The 21,370-nt window shown below is 36.4% G+C and overlaps 1 protein-coding gene across 1 annotated transcript in view; it reads left to right on the plus strand.

Annotated features, from left to right (window-relative positions):
• LOC105723064 (T-cell receptor-associated transmembrane adapter 1) overlaps positions 1-17,186 on the plus strand; it is a 31,430-nt gene extending 14,244 nt beyond the window's left edge. Inside the window, exons 3-6 of the mRNA XM_012460928.3 lie at positions 2,604-2,640; positions 10,743-10,804; positions 12,808-12,896; positions 15,805-17,186. Coding sequence (XP_012316351.2) covers positions 2,604-2,640; positions 10,743-10,804; positions 12,808-12,896; positions 15,805-16,062 — 446 coding nt within the window. The 3' untranslated portion in view covers positions 16,063-17,186. The remainder of the gene's footprint in view (positions 1-2,603; positions 2,641-10,742; positions 10,805-12,807; positions 12,897-15,804) is intronic.
• Positions 17,187-21,370: the final 4,184 nt, after the last annotated feature.

Genomic DNA, 21,370 nt, shown 5'->3' on the forward strand with positions numbered 1-21,370 from the left:
TGCATGGCAAAACTGGTTCCAAATCCATGTCTTCTGATTCTTAACCCTGGATTTGTTTCATCATACATCAGGCTACCATTTGACTAAATTCTTGTGCATCTACTTTAATTCCAGGCAAATCTGAAGAATAATTAGTGGCCTGAGTGTAAATATTTTCTTCACATAGAAGAAAATCAACATATACTTTATATCATGCCTTATTTTTCAGTTTACAATTTCCTGGTCTATATTAACTAATTTTTCTTTATATGCTTATTGATATTATTTACATTTCTCAGGGTTTTTGATTTTGCTGCACTTGTGGCTACTATGCAGTATGTTTTAGACCTCTCTAGGCTTCTTCTAGCATTTGTGTGCACTCGTATTCACAAGACTAATATGAAAGTAGTTGAAAGGCTGGGCACGGTGGCTCACGCCTGTAATCCCAGCACTTTGGGACATCGGGGCAGGCAGATCACAAGGCCAGGAGTTTGAAACCAGCCTGGCCAGTATGACGAAACCCTGTCTCTACTAAAAATACAAAAATTAGTCGGGCTTGGTGGCACATGCCTGTAATCCCAGCTACTCAGGAGGCTGAGGCAGGAGAATCGCTTGAACCTGGGAGGCGGAGGTTGCAGTGAGCCAAGATCATGCCACTGCACTCCAGCCTGGGCAACAGAGGGAGACTCCATCTCAAGAAAAAAAAAAAAAAAAGGAAGTAGTTGAAAATAACTATGCAGTTCATGGTAGAACATTTCCTCTGGGCTAGAAGTATTCCACTGACATATTTCATATGGAATACATTCATCACTTTTGGTCTCATAGCAGCTTAGTGCATATGCAATGCAAAATCTTCTCTCATTTAGTCCTTCACAGAATTCTTCCAAACACATTGACATGCGACATGTCCATTTCATCCTCCAATATGATCATTTTCATAAATTGTTCCACTAAGGTTTCTTTAACAGTTAATAACCTCTCTGGAGACTAACTCAACTTTGTTGCACATAAATTTAACTAAAGTGATTTTCGTAGTTGTTTGGTGACTTACTCAATTATTTGAAAATGTTATTGCTAGTTCCTTACTAACATAGAGTGTTTTTCATATATTCAAGTTGAAAGATCATCATTTGGTCACAATTGTCTCTCGGTTATTGTCAGAGTTAGATAATAGTGGTCTTTATTTTCACACGAATAACTCTTTTGCAAGGTTTTGGGTTTTAATGGCAGGTTGAAATAACTCTTTTGCAAGGTTTTGGGTTTTAATGGCAGGTTGAAATGTCAGAGTTAGATAATAGTGGTCTTTATTTTTACATGAATAACTCTTTTGCAAGGTTTTGGGTTTTAATGGCAGGTTGAAAAATAAGCCATTCAAATATAATAAACATTGTACTGTGTATATGCAGCTAGTTCAACAGCAAAGAAAATTTATTGATGAATGGATAATACAGAATTTTCCATAATATTGATGTTAAGACTCTACCCTGAATATTCCTTAATTTTTCTCAATAATTCATTATGAATCTATTGCCTCCGCTAAAAAAATTCTCAAAACTGTATGTTAAGACTCTACCCTGAATATTCCTTAATTTTTCTCAATAATTCATTATGAATCTATTGCCTCCGCTAAAAAAATTCTCAAAACTGTATTTTTAAAGTATCTTTTGGTTTCTTATATTTAACCTAGAAGTAAACATACTTTTATTTGGCTTTGAACTACCACATTCAAGGATTAACAGTGAGTTGCTTACTGAGATTCATCACATAGTTTTTTTTTTTTTTTTTTTTTTTTTAAATGGTTTTATTGTCCTTCAACACATCTCTGGTAAGTTTTGTCCTGGTAGACCAAGAAAACCTTTTTATAGAAGCTGTCCTACTGTTTTGGATAATTTGAGAGCGTGCGTTGTAACGTTTTCCAGGTCTCTTCTTCCTAGGACCCTCATTTCTCCTTGCCACTGCTTTGTACCATGTGGATGAAATGGAGTCATGATCAGAGTAACTTCCTTAATATGATTTTTATGTTGTTACTCATGCCAAGAAATGTTAAAAGTAGATAGATAGACAGATGATTGATTGATTGATTGATTGATAGATAGATAGATAGATAGATAGATAGATAGATAGAAAAAAGTCTCCCTGTTGTTTTTTTTTTTCATTTTTGGTAAGGAAGAAAAGCCTATTCAAATCACATGAGCAAAGATAAAAACATAATTATAAGAATGCTATGGTGTTTCATGGAACCCAAAGGCAGAAAGTACAATGATGCACTGCAATGGACTGGCACTACATGGGAGGCAGGAAGGAAGGTTCCAGCTCTCTCAGCTTAGTGTTTTCTGTGCATAAAACCACCATTCATCCAGGCTGTACATCGTCTCTAAGCTGTACTGGTTCCTGGTTTCTCTTCAAATCATATAAATCTTTCTTTCTTGGTAATTTGGTAAAAGGCAAATCTGATTGGCCCAAGAAGAAACCTTTAACCCTACTTCAATCAGAGGTGGCCTGATGGCCTTGGTCAAAGATATTAGCTGACATTGAGGCTAAACTCCCCTCAGAACACTCTGTAGAATATTTAATAAAGTTATGTCAACATTCCTTTTGACGTGTCTATTTTGAATATCTTTCAGATAAAATGTACAGGTACTCCAATGACTACATTCCCAGGTATGTTGAGATTGAGTCATGTATCATCATTCCCAACTAATAAGTGAAAGTAACATGCTATATTGCTTATAGATATGGCTCATGGATGTTGTACTTAGGTTAAAATAAAATAAAAAGTGAGTTTTAATTACTTCTATTCTCATCTAAAGATTAGAAGCTATAACATTATCTGTCCTAGTTATTTGCACACTGTGAGTCAGTGAGAGAGCTGGTTAAAGGATAAAATGAGACTCTAACCTGGTATCTGTAGAATTCTCATTAATTTCAAAAGCAGATATCTTAGATTATGATCCAGCTTAGAGATGGAATTCAAAATCTATAGTAGAAAAAAATCTGGCAACCTAATACAGTTTAAGATATGTATACACGTTGATATATACAGGGATGCTTAGCACTCTGCTATTTGTAAAGATAATGTCAATCAGGGAAATATTATAAACAGATTCTCTGAAAGAATATGCAGTTATAGATATAACTTATTCTCTTTAATAGTTATTGAGCTAGTTGCAAATAAATTTGTATAGTATACTTTTTTTTAAAAAAGCATTTATGGCATAAATTATAGTAAATAAATTTTACTTTTTTTGATAGTATATTCTGACCCAGATGTGTCAATGTATTGGAGATTTCTGTTTTAGGAGTAAAAAAAATTCTAAATAAAGAGAATTTCCTAGAGGGCTCTTCAAGATCTTTCAGAAACAGTAGATTGAAAGGTCTCTGAAAAATAGAGCTTTTTTTCCTCACTGGGTAGGATAAGATTATAAGCCTCTTTGGTCTTTTTTTTTTTGAAACAGAGTTTCGCTCTTGTTACCCAGGCTAGAGTGCAATGGTACGATCTTGGCTCACCACAACCTCCACCTCCTGGGTTCAAGCAATTCTCCTGCCTCAGCCTCCCGAGTAGCTGGGACTACAGGTGTGCGCCACCATGCCCAGCTAATATTTTTTGTATTTTTAGTAGAGACGGGTTTCACCATGTTGACCAGGATGGTCTCAATCTCTTGACCTTGTGATCCACCTACCTCAGCCTCCCAAAGTGCTGGGATTATAGGAGTGAGCCACCGCAACTGGCTGCCTTTTTGGGCTCTTAAATGTTTTTTAAAAAACAAAATTATTTTTCTATATGAAAACTTCTTGAGCGAGTCTAAGATCTGGGCTGCAGGCACACCCCTCACACACAAAATCATTGTTTATATGACCACTCTTAACATTGGATTCTTTAACGTTAGATAATTTTCAAGTCATTAGTTTCTATCAAGAGTGATTTGCTTATTGCTCTTTCATTTTTTTTAACAGCACATAATGATGAAGAAAATCCTATATAACCACACAATAAAAGCTAATCTCTTTGATGATCTATTTAATACTTGTAATTTGAAGGCCAATTAAGATGGAATGTAATAGAAAGTCTTGTGATTTGATCATTTAGCTAAATTAGGTTGGTGGTTTAGGGATTAGGATGAGAGGAATGAGAGGAAAAATTGGTAAGATAGCTGCCTCAAAGCAATCAGCCTCTTAGCTGTAGAGCAAATGTAAGAAAGAGGCTTTTATAACATATATTCATTCAATAAATATTCACTCAACAAATAGGCAGTGTGCTAGACAATTGCAAAATATGTTTGCTGAATACCAGTCCCAAGGGAGGATGTAGGATAGCAAAGATTGTTACTGTGCCAACTACCAAGAAGAGGCATCTGAGCACGTCAGCCCACTGTATCTTGGGCTGCACATTTACTACCTGCCTGAGTCTGGTGAGAGAAATCACACAAAGAATGCGTTACATAAAGTGAGTTTATTACTTACAGATACGCAGCAAAGGACAACCAACGTCTAAGATTCATTAGGAGCTAATTGCCCAAGGCTCAGGAAAGCTACCCAAGGTGGATAGAAACTCATCTTCCTGTTCCCCACCTGCATTGCAGCTGAAGGACTCCAGAAAGCAGCCCACCTTTGGGTTTATCCCTGAGGGGCAACATGATATGCTGCGCTAAAGCACTGAAGGATGTCCTGTTTCTGTGAGAGACTGGAACAAAACCTATGCTGTTGCAGCCAATTCTTCTTTATCTCTGAATGTTGCATTTCCAGCACATTCTACAGTTATTCTTAAAAATTACAAGTGAGAAAGAAAGTACTGATTTGGTGCAAAGTCACCCAGAGAACTGTCCTTCAACAACAAAGATACAAAGATGGAAAGGCAAAAATCTTTCCTTTAAGGATTTATAATCTATTGTGTATTGTAACAAATCTCTAGTTAGCCAAAATTTGAATATACAATGCAGATTTTTTCTGTAAAAAAGAATTGATATTTTAATCTGCAAGTTTATGTATATACTTTATATTTTGTCTATTTCTCTTGATTATGTGGTTTGGGAACCAAAAATCACTTTTATAAAGGGGCATGGAAGCTTCACAAACAAATAAGCAAACTAAAAACTATCTCAATCCATTAAACATTAAAACAGAGCAAGAGAAAATAAGGTCTAGGTTTCATAGGTAGGGCTTGCATTACTGATGCCTCTTCAGTTCCAACATGGTTTGTGGCCAGACAGATAGGAAATAAACTTCCATCACACTGAGTTCTCTGTTGCACTCTCTCCCCACTCCTATTCAACACTGGCTTATGCTGGCAGGGAAGGAAATTGCTTTTCTCCTCTTATTTCTGTGTTCCCAAATCCCTGCCCTTCCTGCAATAGTAGGTCAGAAACATGATCACTTTAAGGAGAACACAGTATCTAAATCTAACAGAAAGTCAAATACACACTTTCTGGTATTTATCCTTGAGTCACTTTATTTTTCATTTAAAACATAATTCTTGTCTTTTGATTTGCGTTAGGAGGATAATACCGTGAGACTATCATGGATTTGAGATCCAGGCAATTCTAGATTTTAAACAGACTTGCAATTAGTAGATTTGTAGTCTTGGGGAAATGAGCATTGGTGAACTTTGGTTTTATCATTTGAAGAATAAGGCTTATAATATAAAACGTTATTTACAGAGGGTAGCTGATTAAAAAGCTACTGCTTTATTGAATAAAAACCAGTGTCTCTGAAAATTCCTGCCCACTTGCAGTGTGTTCACACCCTAATTCAAGAAAGCAGTTCAGGTTTACAATTACATTAACCTTATCATGACTCCTCAGTTTTCAGAGTCTCTCTCAGAAAGCTTAGGACACATTTCCAGCAGCTTTTCATGAACTGCTTCTGGGGGACACTGGAGGTGCTTTAATCATAAAACATTTGTTCAGCTCAGCTATTCTACTTTTGGGTGATTTCTTGAATTTCTGGAGCTCTGCAGGGTGGGGATCTTCCTCATTTCCCTTCTTTGCTAACTATGCCACCTAAAAGTAACTACTGCCCTGTGCAGATCTTTAGTCTCATCTGTCTCTTGACCTGTTCTCAAGGCTGAGAATCCTTATGAAAACACAACTCTTGGGTCCCCTTCCCTGACATCTCAGACTTCCAAGTGGCTATGCAGGTGAGGCCTTCACTAGACCCAGTGCCACCTGTGTAACCAAAGTGTCTCTACATCTTCCAACCCCCTGTTTTAGTTTACAAATAATCATAACCCAAGCCCCAACCCTGTATAACTGCAAGAAGTCTCACCCATTTCCTAAGTAATTCTGAGAATCTTGGGATTCCCCAAGCCTTATTCTTGGCGGCCCCCTTGTCACCTCTAGATCTGTCACTGCTCTTGGATTCCCTGTCATTTTAGAAATCTTCATGCTGGCAGTTCTTTCTGGTATTCTTTCTGCCAAACTTTGACAAAAGACCTTCTTTTGAAGTGATCTACAGCACAGGCAATGTGTGCTTATTGTGCTTAACAGACTTTACAAAGAAATGAGCATATGAGAGAGGCACTTGAACACTGATCAACAGAATGAGAAAATTAATGTTAGATATCATGGCTCTGGGCATCCATTAACCATCAACCATCGCTTCACAGAAGACATTGCTGGATTCAGTTCTCAGCCTCAGTCACATGAAATATTGCTAAGATTTATACTCTTCCCCTGAATCAGGTTTCTCTATCTGGTGCCCTTTTATGTCAAGTTCAAGACATCTACACCCATATCACAGCCATGCTAGAGAAAGGAAAAATGTAATAATCATATATGCATCACTCTAGCAACTTTTCCTTTTTTCTTCTACATTGTTACTTTTTCTATCTCTTTTTATAATTCCCACCAATATATAAACAGGCTGTACTATACCTTTAAAAAACCAACCACCTCCTTGAAACTTGGTTGCCTTGCAGCTACCTCTCCATTGCTCTTTTTTACGATAAAACTTGAAAGGTCCATCTATATTCTGTCCATATTTGCTGGCTTTTCTTCCTCTTTTCCTCTTCTTTCTTGAACCTACTCTATTCCATATATCCTCACTAATACACTGACTCTGCTCTTGTCAAGGTTACCATGATCAAACCTCAGTTTCATCTTGCTGGGTCCTGCTGCAGCATTTGACACCCTGACACTGTCTACTTGAAACATTTGATTCTCTGGGCTCTGAGCCACCTCCCTGTTTGGTTTTCCTCCTCTTTTACCAGCAGCCCCTTCTCCTTTGCTGGTTTCTGAATCTTAAACATCAGAGCACCCAGGGACTCATTCCATAAATAATGTCGTATTCTTTCAGGGCTTTAAACATTTACATGCTCACAGAGCCCAAACTTACATCTTTGCCTATTCAGAGTAACAACTATGAAGCAAATCAGGTTAGCGATTACCAAAACCAACTTCTGATAGATCCCGAAACTTGCCCTTTCTCATATCTAGCAAATTCTCAGACCCTTAAAATAGATTTATTTAATTTTGTAAAAATGTCTTTCAATTTTATTTGGATGTTGGAATCCTGCATTTGTATCCTAGAACTTGAGAGCTGAAAAGAACAACAGAAATCAACTAGTTTAATATTCTCATTTTTTAAGTAAGACAATCTAAACTTAGAGAATTTAAGTCCAAGGTGATCAAATAGAAGTAATTTTTTAAATTTAAATTTAGTTATTTAAATGGACTTGGATCACAAACTACTTGAGGAACTTTTAAAATAAAAGATCTAATCAAATCATAAATGTAAATAAAAATGTAAAAAATAGGAACTAGAAAAAATATAAATGAAAACACAAAATCTGGACCATAGTAATAGAATTAACACATTTTTCTTAACTTTGGCATGTCGGTAAATGTACTTATTGGTTAGAGAATCATTTCAGGTATGTTCAGAACAATAGAGAGTCTGATATGGCTCAAAACTCAGAAGTGCACCCGCCTCTCAGATATGAGTTCAATTATTAATTTATTTTTAAATGTAATTAATCATCCACTTAAAACGCTGCCAAACATTTGCTCCTGAGGTTTATTACATATTTACAATAGGCTGGAGCTATTTGGTATTGCCAAGAATATATTTTTAAATTTGTTTGTTAGGCGATTGGTCCTGAATAATAGTTTATTTGAGATTTGAGATGATTAATCGTTTGAGATGGGTCTGTAGACATGGGCACTGCATTATAAATCACATCTTATTTTCATTCATAGGGAATGAAACAATATTCATTTTGTGGAAGTGATTTATCATTTGCAAGTTGTATCTGCTATCTATGTGGGCTAGGAAAATGGATGGATTGTCTTATTAAAAATTCTTCACCTTTTGTTATTATATTCTTGTCATGGAGAAAAGTCATGAGCAGGGACTACTTGGTATCCCAACATCAAGCTATATTGAACTACCGGATGGAAAGAAAGGTTACAGATGAGTTCCTTTGCTATCAGATAAGTGAAGTGTATGCCCTTTTTTTTTTTTTTTAGAATACCCACTTACTATTTACATATACTGTGTCTTTTTTCAGTAGCATGGGGAGTAATTCAGGTGTTATGCCTTAAGAGTCCTTTTTTTTTTCCTTTTGATGCAATTCCCTCCAGCTCTCAGTGACATGTAATCCCAAAGTTAAAGCAGTTGGTACTATTTTATGAAATGCCACTCTCACCACCTGGTAAGTTCCCCAGTTCCCAGACTATCATTGTGAAATCTGGTCACTAGGGCCATCATGATTGGTAGGATGACATTGGTAGAATGACGGTCTGGTGACAGTGGTAAGATGTATACTGTAATCCTAACAGCATTACTCACATGAGGCTGGAAGGAACTTTAATCAGCTAGCAAGAGCAAAGAGCTGTGTATTCTTGTCAGTTCTCTTGACTTGGGGGTGGAAGAGACACAGAACTGTGGTCACTGTATAGTCTCCAGACTGTTTCCCTGCAGCCTTTTAATTATATCACCCTCTGAATAGCTTCCTCGTGATGTGGACTGAGCACAGGGCTTTATGACCAAACTTGCTGTACAATCCTAGCACTGCTGATTCCTCAAGGATCTAAAACCAGAAATATCATTTGACCCAGCAATCCCATTACTGGGTATATAACCAAAGAATTATAAATCATTCTACTATAAAGATACATGCACACATATTAAACGTTTATTGCAGCACTGTTCACCATAGCAAAGACTTGGAACCAACCCAAATTCCCATCAATGATAGACTGGATAAAGAAAATGTGGCACACATACACCATGGAATACTATGCAGCCATAAAAAAGAATGAGTTCATGTCCTTTGTAGGGACATGGATGAAGCTGGAAACCATCATTCTCAGCAAACAGGAACAGAAAAACAAACACTGCATGTTTTCACTCATAAATGGGAGTTGAACAATGAGAACACATGGACACAGGAAGGGGAACATCACATAGTAGGGCCTGTTGCGGGGTGAAATACCTAATGTAGATGACAGGTTGATGGGTACAGCAAACCACCACGGTATGTGTATACCTATGTAACAAACCTTCACGTTCTGCACATGTATCTCAGAACTTAAAGTACAACAATAAAAAAAGAAAACCTAGCACTGCCAGTTACTGACTATATATCTCTGACAATATCGTTAACCTCTGTGAGTTGCAAATACCTGATATGCACAAGAGAGATAAAAATAGGCATCTCATGTTATTGTCTTGAGGGCTCAATGAGCACTTGCATAGAGAAAAGCTTTCATAATTGGTAGTTATTGCTGATATTTGAGATAAGCCTAGGGAAAATAAATTAATCTAGCTGAATCTCAGGATTCTCCTGTGTAAAGCAGGGAATAAAACTACTACTTTTGGAGGTTTTCTTTGTGAGTTTTTGATGTAATGTATGTAAGACACATAACCCAGCATCTGGACGTATTAGGTGATCAATCATTTTATCAGATCTGCTAACTTCAGTCTGTAATGCTTAGAAAACATGGTTTTAAGAGACTGTTTGGACTGATATTCTTGATGGGTAAAGAGCTAATACGTTGTACAATAAAAAGCATGGATTACCTGGGTACTAATTCTAGCTGTGCTATTTACTAGTCTAGTAAATTGAGCAAGTTATATAACCTCTCTGTGCCTCAGATTCCTTATCTATATAAAAGGGATGATATAGTACCTGTGTTGGAATTGAGAGAATTAAATGAACAAACATATGAAATATATTCGTGTAGCACCTAATACACTGTACTATTGAATAAGTATTTGCTATCATTATTCTCTGTAAGAAGGTCCAAAAACCAACTTTTTAAATTTACACAAACACATGTACATATACATACATACATGCATGCATGTTCTCACTTGCATGAGAACACTTCTACGATGGTTGGTTAAGGCTAACCAAGAACAGGCAGGGCCGGGCGCGGTGGCTCACGCCTGTAATCCTAGCACTTTGGGAGGCCGAGGCGGGTGGATCACGAGGTCAAGAGATCGAGACCATCCTGGTCAACATGGTGAAAGCCTGTCTCTACTAAAAATACAAAAAATTAGCTGGGCATGGTGGTGCGTGCCTGTAATCCCAGCTACTCCGGAGGCTGAGGCAGGAGAATTGCCTGAACCCAGGAGGCAGAGGTTGCGGTGAGCCGAGATCGCGCCATTGCACTCCAGCCTGGGTAACAAGAGTGAAACTCCGTCTCAAAAAAAAAAAAGAGAACAGGCAATAGTTCGCTCAATATTGAATTCAGCTGAGAAATTAGTCATGAATTATGTGAAAAGTGGAATCTAATAAGGTAAATTATTTTTCCTTGTTACAGGGATGATGAGTATTATATTGAAGACACACCAATTTATGGTAACTTAGATGATATGATTTCAGGTAAGTTTTCCATAAATTACATTTATAAACAAATCAAGTAGATCCCACTTGATTTCAAAAAATAATTTAAGTGGCACTTAAAAAAATCACAATCACACTTAGATATCCAGTGTTAGCCATCAATTCAGGTACTTTCAGTATGTTAATTAGTCTATATTTCCAAAGCTGCATATCGTAAGTTGTATTACAACAGCCTCTCTAAATCAACATCCTGTTTTTCTATATTCTCTTCATTTCACTTTAGTAGTGATGAGAATACCGGAAGACTATTACCATGAAATTTGACACATATCAAATGCTATGAAATAAAGCTATTTCTAGACCAGAAAGTGGTCCACAGAAACAGTGCTTTGTGCTTGGTAAACAAAAGCAAATATGTAGTGAATAACACAGAACAATGAACAGTTTATTTAGTTTCCCATGTTTTAAATAGAGAATATAGGGCTAGAATGATGGCAGGTGGGAGAAAGAGGAACTAAGTTGATGCTGAGTGGTTTATGTATTTATTTTGTTCTTAAGTGCTCTTCAATTCCCAGAATCCCTTATCACTTGTATCATCCCAGACACCTAAAAAGAAAACACACCTAAATTTCTCAAAACAGATAACCTTGGTCTGATCCTAGAGTTCTGCAAACTGCCACCCTTTGCCTGCAAGTACTCATTCAATACATCAGAGACCTAGGGGTTAATTACTGTTGAACTCCAAGTTCTGAACACAGAGACATTCAGTAATATACTAAATTTATCTAAATATCTATATATTACAACAGTATAGAATCATCCTAAAGTTAGAAATGTGAGAATTATATAAAATTTAAGAATTTATTTTTATCTTTTCTTTCATTGTAAAGTGTCCTCTAGCACTCTAAGGAATCAAAAATTATTTTTTGGAAACATACTATTAAAAATAATTTATCCCCATTTCACTTCACAAAATCATGTTGGCCATCTGTAATATTCAACTACTCAAATTTTTGTCTATTCTGGTGGCTCCAAACCCATCATACCCATACTTAAGTAAGCCCAGGTGCCACTTGCACAGATTCTGATTTAGCAGGTCCAGGCTAAGCCTTCGGAATCTGCTACTTAACATCCCAGGTGATTCTGATGCAGATATTCCATGGACCATGACTTGAGAAACATCACTCTACATACCCTTTTTCTGTTGCTTTTCAGAAAGGGCTCAATGATTATTAAGTTGCTTTGGTTATAGTAAATATATCTTTTTCTCTCTGAGGGTCAAAGTGGTACAGTCCACACTTCTGCCAGGTTACTGGCCATCCTATGAGTCACTATATCTCTTTCTTCCTTTTAAATGGACCTATCTGGAGGAAGGCAGGTGTGAACGATTCAAAAGGTATGGCCCTGAAGGATTAAATGAGCGCAGATCTGCTGGCTGTTGGACACTATACAAAACCCCCAAATACTAAAGGACCAGCATTGTGTGGCCCCAGACCCTTCTGCAGTCTGGCTGAGATGTCCTGTCACTGATTGATGGAACATGTCATAATCTAAAGCCTCTTTTTCAAAATTAGACTGCTGGACTTAAAATGCCTCTGAGTAAAACTCCTTACTCAAGGAATAAATTTCAAAATTGTAATTACTGATGTATGTGCACTGTGCTTTGTGCCACCATGCACCATTTGCAGTCTATCTAAATGGAGAATACAGGCAATCCTTTAACCTGTGCGATCTCCATAACATCTACGTGGTAGTTTAAGACTGTCGTGTCCTGCAATGGTATAAGAAAATTCATATGACTGACTTCTTATGCCAAGGACTTATCTTTATCTTCCTAATCCTGTAGCTCAAAAGACTTCACTGCCTGATCTGCAGGTAACAGTTTGGGCTTCCTTACCTCTTTCTATCTCCACCAAAGAGACTAGTTAAGTGATTCTTGGGCAGTTTATATTTACAGCCAAATGTTGTTTGGATCATATGTTTTTATTCATACAAGATTTTTAAATTTTCTACTGTGAATTACAATCTTTTTAATTCCCAAGAACCAGTGGATGAAAATTGCTATGAACAAATGAAAGCCCGACCAGAGAAATCTGTAAATGAGATGCAAGAAGTTAGCCCATCTGCACAGGTGAGCTTTGTTTTCTGTTTCCACATTTGCATGTTTCAAGAGCATAATAGCAGTTCATTATGATACACATCTGAAATAGCCTGTTAGAAATTTTGCCATCAATCAGGTGTCAAGTTCTAGGACCTGAGCTCTAATTCAGAGGCACATAAACAGAACTCAAATCATATTCAAAGAGTCAGAATTGTACACAATCACAAAGGCAACAGGTTTTAAGGGAATAATGAAATTATTCCTAAGTAATCTATTAAGTTTTTTCTCTCTGATTGAAAATTTTGTGTGTGTCACAGAGATAAATATAGAAGTTGACACACAGATAATGCTCACAAGACCTAAATGTCAGGAATTCAAAAGACAGAGCTGGGGTAGGGAGAGGGAGACCTTAGAGAGTTAATCAGAAAACCTAGTAATAAAGTGAGTTCACAAATCCTAGAAAATTTGAGAAATACAAGTGTGAGCTTGCTCCTCTTCTCTTTATGTCCAAATCTCTAATCTTTTCTTCCTACATCAGAAGCATCCTTTCCTCTTTCCAAAGCTAATGCTCTTATTCATGATCTTGACCGTTTCTCCTCATTCTTTCAGGATCTTGTACTTTCAATTATTTCATTTTTCTCGTTTTTTTTTTTTTTTTTTTTTTTTGAGACAGTTTCGCTCTTGTTACCCCGGCTGGAGTGCAATGGCGCGATCTCGGCTCACCTCCGCCTCCTGGGTTCAGGCAATTCTCCTGCCTCAGCCTCCTGAGTAGCTGGGATTACAGGCACGCGCCACTAAGCCCAGCTAATTTTTTGTATTTTTAGTAGAGACAGGCTTTCACCATGTTGACCAGGATGGTCTCGATCTCTTGACCTCGTGATCCACTCACCTCGGCCTCCCAAAGTGCTGGGATTACAGGCGTTTCCATTTTTTTTAATGACTCAATACTATTTGCCTAACAATATGCAAAAATCCCTCCAATATTTAAAAAAAAAACCTTACATCAACCTGTTTTTCTTTCTAATTTCTAAACTGATTCTTAGCTTCTTCCTCTATTGCTTGGATTTCTTTCGATAGATACACATTCCTTTACCCTGACTATGTGTTTTCCACTCATGCACTTAACTAACATTGCACTGTGGAAGTCTCCAGTGACTATGAAACATACAACTGGTGGTTCTTTCTTAGGACTCGCACTGTTTAACTCTGCAGCACTCAATCAAGTTGACCAACTGCTGACCACACATACGTTATTTGGAATGCTTTCAGATATAAATGAAGAAAACATATTGAGATTAAATTAGAAATAACATAACGACAGTATATGGCAGTGGGAAGAGACTAGAACACAGATCCAGTTAGGCAGCTATTATAGTTTTTCCAGAAATGAGACTATTAATAAAAAGATAGACAAAAAGCAAAAAACAAAACAAAACAAACAAACAAAAAAAACCAATATGGTCAGGTGTGGTGGCTCACGCCTATAATCCCAGCTCTTTGGGAGGCTGAGGCAGGTGGATCACCTGAGGTCAGGCCTGGCCAACGCGTTGAAACCCTGTCTCTACTGAAAATTAGCTGGGCGTGGTGGTGGGAGCCTGTAATCCCAGTTACTTGGGAGGCTGAGACAGGAGAATGGCTTGAACCCAGGAGGCGGAGGTTGCAATGAGCCGAGATCGTATCACTACACTCCAGCCTGGACAACAAGAAGAAACTCTGTCTTAAAACAAACATACACACACACACACACACACACACACACACAGACACACACACAGAGGGTATAAATAGAACCATCTTTTCTATCCGGTAGAGCATATAAAACATTTCACTCTTAGCATGAAAACAAATGCCAATGGGGAGAGGCTTACTTATGCATTAGAAATGAAATGTTAATCCAAATGTTGTTTCTTCACCCTTGTCCCTGCAAATCCATACAATTTTGGCCTAGTCTTAAAGAGTAATGCTTAATACACACATCTTTGGTTTTTCCAATGGCTGTCTTAAGTTTTAGTCTACACCTTTTAATAATTACAATGCTACGTTACTTTTGGACAGCAGTTATGGCTTCCACATACATTATCTCTGTTTACTAACCATATCAACACTATGATGATGATTCACATTTTCTAGGCAAGAAAATTGAGGCTCAGAATAGATTTTTAAAACCTGCCGAGGCCCCATGATCACTGTATGGCAGAGCTGGGATTCAGTCGCAGTCTTTCCAATGCCAAATTCAAGGTCTTGCCTTTAGCATGTTGTTTCCCCTAGATAACCTAGTTTCCTGTCTTTCTCATTTTAGTATTGACCCAGCTCTAGTCCAGAGAAGCCCACTGGGCCGTCTTGGATGTGAATGGACATCTCCCAGGCCAACCTAAAATGAGCTCAAAAGGGATCTGGGGAAGGCAGATAAGAAAATAATAGGGAAAGATAAATTTAGTTATTTACCAGATATCTATCATTTAAGTGAATATTGTTATCTTTATACTTCCAAATCTTAAAAGTGTAGAAAAACTGGGGACTGTTGTGGTACCATTAAATGACCAATTATTAGGTACATGTAGAGTAGACCTTGCTTGTTCCTATTTTAATAAACTAGAGTATTGTTACTTGGTAAGAGAAACATAGGGCCAGAACTACCTTAGGTGGAAGGTAGGGCAGGTTAGAATCAACCTAAAATGGTCATGTACAGTTAGAGAACAAGAAAGAAAGAAAAATCCAGGAAAAAGTTTCATCTATGCACTTTTTGAACTCAACAATGTTGGTTGACTATCATTTTCTGTTGTGTTTTTGTTTTTGTTTTTTGTACTGACAGATTTGACAAAACAAGGTAGATGAGGGCCAGAAAATAAGTTCCTTGGTTTTCACAGGCCATAGAAATTTCCAGAAGTCAAGTTAAAGAACAAAATAACAATGAGAAATTTACATCCCTTTCTTTCAGGCCACCAACGAAACACAGATGTGCTACGCCTCACTTGATCACAGCATTAAGGGGAAGCGCAGGAAGCCCAGGAAACACAATACCCATTTGTCAGACAAGGATGGAGATGAGCAATCACATGCAACGGATGCCAGCGTTTCTAAGACCACCTTAGTAGACAGTTTCTCCCCAGAAAGCCAGGCAGTAGAGGAGAACATTCATGATGATCCCATTAGACTTTTTGGATTGATCCGTGCTAAAAGAGAACCTATAAACTAGCTGGACCATGATCCAGCTCAATGATTTGGCTCCTGCTGAAGATGGTTGCTAAGAAAACAAGATCCACAGAGGACACAGAAGGACTTGGCGGCGGGATGATGGTCTGATTATCTGTTGATGGGATGGTGGCTTACCTCTTATTCAGAGCTTACACTTATGCATGCCAAATGTAATGCCATGAAAACCAGTATTTCAAATTAACTTAAAAAATGCTTAACTACTAAAATGTAAAAACTTAATGTGCTCACCTCAGCAACACATATGCTAAAAATTAATAAAATCCAGTTTGAAAATTGAGCCTGATAACAAAATTACAAATTCACAATACCTAATACTTAGGGAAATAAAAAAATTTTAAGCATGAATGTATTCTGGAACACATTAGAAGAAAAAGCCAATGAGTTCTTTTTTTTAATTCTCCTTTCTCACCAATGGGAAACACCCCGTAATTGAAAGAAATTTCTGATTGAAAGGTATAAGAAACATTAAAATGCATTTCAAAGTAATATAATCTTCTTACAAGGTGTTTTTCCCAAAGATAGCTTTACTATTTCAAAAATTGTCAAATTAATGTATGCTCCTTGCAACAACAAAGAAATATCAAAAAGAGTTAAGAAATTCTACTAGTCAGAGACAATCACTTTGAGAAACTTACTATATATATCCTTCTAAATATTTTTCTGAGATGCTTATGTGTATACATCAGTTGTTTCTCTTTTTTTTAACCAAAAATGTGATTTATTTTGTACACGTTAAACTTTCTTCACTTAACAATACATTATGGATTTATTTTCACTGTTATATTTAACTATGTATAAATATACTTATATATCACGATTTTAACGTCTGCATAGCACCCACTGATAACCAAATCAGAGTTTATTTAAATAATTTTAATGACTTTTAAAAACAATTTATTGGTACAAAAAGCAAGGTTGAGATGACAATGTTTCTTTAAGTAATTTAAAAAAAACCATTGCTTCACTATCTTCTCACTTTGTTTCTGATGAAGCATCTACTGTAATACTTGTCTTTCTCCTTATGTGTGATATACATTATTTTTCTGATTAAGATTTTTCTTATTACTGGTTCTAATTTGATTATAATATGCCAAGATATGGTTATTTTTCTTGTGTTTGGAATTTGTTGAGCTTCTTAGATCTATGTATTTATAGTTTTCATCAAATTTGGGGGAAAATGACCAATATTTTTCTTCTGTGACCCTTCTCATATTACTTGCAAATGGTCCCACATTTTACTTATCTATTTTATTTCACTCTTTTTTGTATTTCATTTTGGATAGTTTTTCTTGCTATGTCTTCAAGTCTATGAATCTTTTCTTCTAAATCACCTAATCTGCCATAATCCTAGACAGGACTTTTTAATCTCAGTTAACTTAGTTTTTATTTCTGTAAATTAATGTGGGTCTTTTGTCTGCCATCTTTCATGTCTCTATCTAACATACTTAATCTCTCCTCTAACTTCTTGAATGGATGAATACAATGATAACTGTTTTAACGCTTTTTAAAAGGTACTAATTCTATCATCTGTCACTCTGAGTTTCAGCTGATTTATTTTTCTCATTGTGGGTTATATTTTTCTGCCTCTTTAAATGCCTTACGATTTTTGATTGGGCAGAAAACACTGTAAATTTTCCTTTGGCCATGCATGTCTTGGTATTCCTATAAATGTTTTTGAGCTATGGTTTTAGCTAGTCACATAGCTAACTGAAAACCATCAAGTTACTTGAACACAATTTGATCATTTAGAATCTTGCTTTTAAATTTTGTTAGACTAAGCCAGAGCAGCTTATAAACTAAGTTAAATTTAGTTTATTACCGAGGAAAGTCCCTCGTTAGTACTTAGTACCACTGTTCATGAATTATGAGGTTTTCCACTTCAGCTGTTGAAAACAGACACTATTCCCTGTTATGTCTGAGTCATCAGCCCTGTTTTCTTTATTCTTTTCGGGTGGATTTTCCCCCAAGTTTGGGTAGTTTTCTCACTTGCATGCACTAACCAGTATTTAACTGAACACTCGCGGGCAATTCTTCAAGTACCTCCAGAGTTTTCTCTACATGCAGCTCTCTTCTCTCCAGTACTCTGCCTGTTTGACTTCTCTTGACCCGGAGCTCCATCTCAATTCAAGAGATTGGTGGACTTTTACCTACGTTTGCTCTACCTGCTCCAAGGCCTGAAACTTTCCTCCAGGCAGTAAGATAGGGTGATACCAGGGTTTACCTCATTTGTTTCCCATCTTTCAGGGACCCTTGTCCTGCATTGCCTGAAACAATCTGTAAGGTGCCATTGTTTCATCTACTTTGTCAGGATTTTAGTTGTTTCAGCCAGTGGAATATGTTCAGGTAGGAGGATAAATCTAAGATGTTATTCTATCTTGGCCAGAAGCAGAAATCCAAGGCATTCTTACCACTTTACTGTATTTCTATAGTATATTTTTAGTGTAATTTAGTATAATTCCATAAGCTAACCAGTACTATTTGAGATGTTCATAAGCTATGAATTACTGATTATCATGTAATTATTAGGGACTATATATACATCCCCTGGGGCAGTTCTCAGGACTTATGTTCCAGAAGGAATACAGGATGAATATCCCTCAGTAAAAGTATTTGAACCAGAAGTGTTTCTGATTTTTAAATTTTTGAATGTTCATATTAATGAGGTATCTGAGAGATGGGACTTAAGTCAAAACAGAAAATTCATTTATGTTTATATACACATAGCTTGAGGGTCATTTTATGTAATATTTGTAAATAATTTTGTGTATTCATCACATAATGTCAGATGTGGAATTTTCAACTTCTGAAGTCATGGCACTCAAAAAGTTTTCCGTTTTGGAACATTTTGAATTTTGGATTTTCAGTTTATGGATCCTCAGCCTGTATTATTATAAGCCTTAACATTTCAACTGAAAAAAAAAAAATGTGTACAGAGGAAAAGGAAAAGAGAATTTATGACTGGAAAACAGATGAATTCCGAGTCCTGAAATTTTCACTGACAACGTTTTAAAGTTTCAAAAAGTTGAACTCAAAATCTCAAGAATAGAAGGGTTAACTCATTTCCTTTTGGTATTAAATGGCTTATTTCTGGCAGAGCAAAATGTGGATGATTAGTTTAGACATATGCTTTAAACCTTTCTCTGAGATTTTGTCATTTGATTAACAGAACAGACAATTTATATTAACACAGAAATACAGCACATTGACAGAAAGGAACAGGATAGAAAGTAAATTCAATAGAACTATACTTCTAGATGCTGTCTGCCATTCCTTTAACCTCTTCTGAGGGGCTCTTCTGCACCCACTCACAGCTTCCACTGCCCAGGAAGTCATGGCTGACTGTATCAAGGGTGGGTACCTGAATCAAGACAGTAGATTCTCTTTTCGAGTTTCAATAAAACTTTATTTACAAAAACAATCAGTCCAGATGTAGCCTAGAGGCTACAGTTGGCTGACTCCTGGCAAGATCATTTGTTTCACTAGTGGCTTGCAAAATGATATTCTAGTCTTGTTATTCCTACTTCATGTATTAGTTTGAATATATTATAAGAAGAAGACAGTAGATTCATCTTTGAACCAATCTAGATGCAAGAGACTGGATAGTGATTAGAACCAAAAAAAAATGCCACAGATAGAACTGGAGCTTTGAAAAGCAGGATACAAATACAAAGGAGAAGAAACTAAGAGTAAGATGGCAGAGACTGGAGTTCAAAGCTCCACAACTAATCAGACTAATCACATAATCATGACAACGACAAGTTATATTCACTGAGAACTTCCTAAATGTAAGACACTGTGACAACTGCTTACCTGCATAATCACACAACACCCTAAAAGATAGATGCTATTAAGTCCTAATCTTAAAGATGAAGAAACCAAGACTAATAAAAAGTAACTTGCCTGATGTCACACAAATAAACCGTAGGTTCAGGATTTGAATATAGGTAGTTTAAGTCTAGAATTTACTCTGTAGAATAGCTGATTTCTAGAGTTAGGTTTAAGCACTGTTGGGCCCTATTTCTTAATTATTTCTGTCTCCTATCTATTTAACAATAGTAATCTCTCTATTTTAAGTGCTGCGCCTGCATTTCTGTTATTTCAAATCAAAAGAGGCTAACTAAAACAAATTGAAAACAATTCTTAAAAATAATTATGGCAACTCGTACACACTAACAGCCCTTCTAATTTAGGAAAAATCCAACAAGTCCACTTAAATGACAGTCTGTTGCTTTCAATAAACACTAAGACTTACATCTACCATAATATTTTCATATTAAAGTGTTTTTACAGGAAAGTGTTTTATTAATGCCACTTGCTTTAATATGACTTAGCTTTTCTTTATCAGTTTTGTATATAAAAATGAGGTTATCCGTGCAGCGACCTCATATTCACTCTCCATAAAAGACAAAACCCAAAACTAACTTACAAAACAAAAAAAAAATCCCAATATTGAAGCTAAAACCTAATTTTGTGCCAAATTTTGTCCAATTTTGTCTGTGGAAGATGAAAGTTATCTCATTTAGAATCAGGGAAACATTTGTTATTTAGACCAAAATGGAAGAGAACGGAAAAAGAATCGCCATCAATAGTGTTCTCGGCCACCTCTGATGTAATGGACAAGTCTTTTAAGACGTCAGTATCCTTCATAACACTTGAGAGTTAAGTAGGTATTTTTCTTCCATCTGCATTGATTAAGAATATAATTGGAAGATTAACTGGAAAAAAATGGGTCACATGAATAATTTTTTCAAGTACCATAAACATTTAAATTTAAAATGTATAAACATTTGCTCATTAACTTTTGGTATAGGGCCAAGGCCTTGCCTTGAGTAGGTCTATGATTGAAGTTCCATGTCATTTTTCTTGTATAAATATTGTCTGTAAAATGCTGTCTACAGTCCCAGTTTTAGTTTAGTTTTTAAGTGAAATGAGAACTTTAAACATTTCTAATGAAATCTAACTGCAGCATTCCTCAAGATTTTTGGCTTTTCTTCCAAGACTTAAACAGTTATTTCACCGTTACCTAAATCGTCAGCAATTTTTTTTTAGCAATTCTGTTTATTGATTCTTTGGAATCAGTGAACTTAATTATCATAGGAGAAGTTCCCTCCACACCCATATTTCATTAGGACATATAACAGTGAATTATCTTATGTAATTACAAGTAGAGCCAGAATTGTCAAGTGCAGGAGCAAATGCCATGCACTCCTGGGAAACACAGTTTTGGTGGTGGGAGAGACTCAACAGGTTATAAGGCTAGTCTACTGGTCATGGTGTTTATTGTGCTA

The sequence above is a fragment of the Aotus nancymaae genome, unplaced genomic scaffold, assembly GCF_030222135.1.
Source record: "Aotus nancymaae isolate 86718 unplaced genomic scaffold, 86718_ANA_hifiasm-v0.15.2.pri h1tg000011l, whole genome shotgun sequence".
NCBI classification, from domain to species: Eukaryota; Metazoa; Chordata; class Mammalia; order Primates; family Aotidae; genus Aotus; species Aotus nancymaae.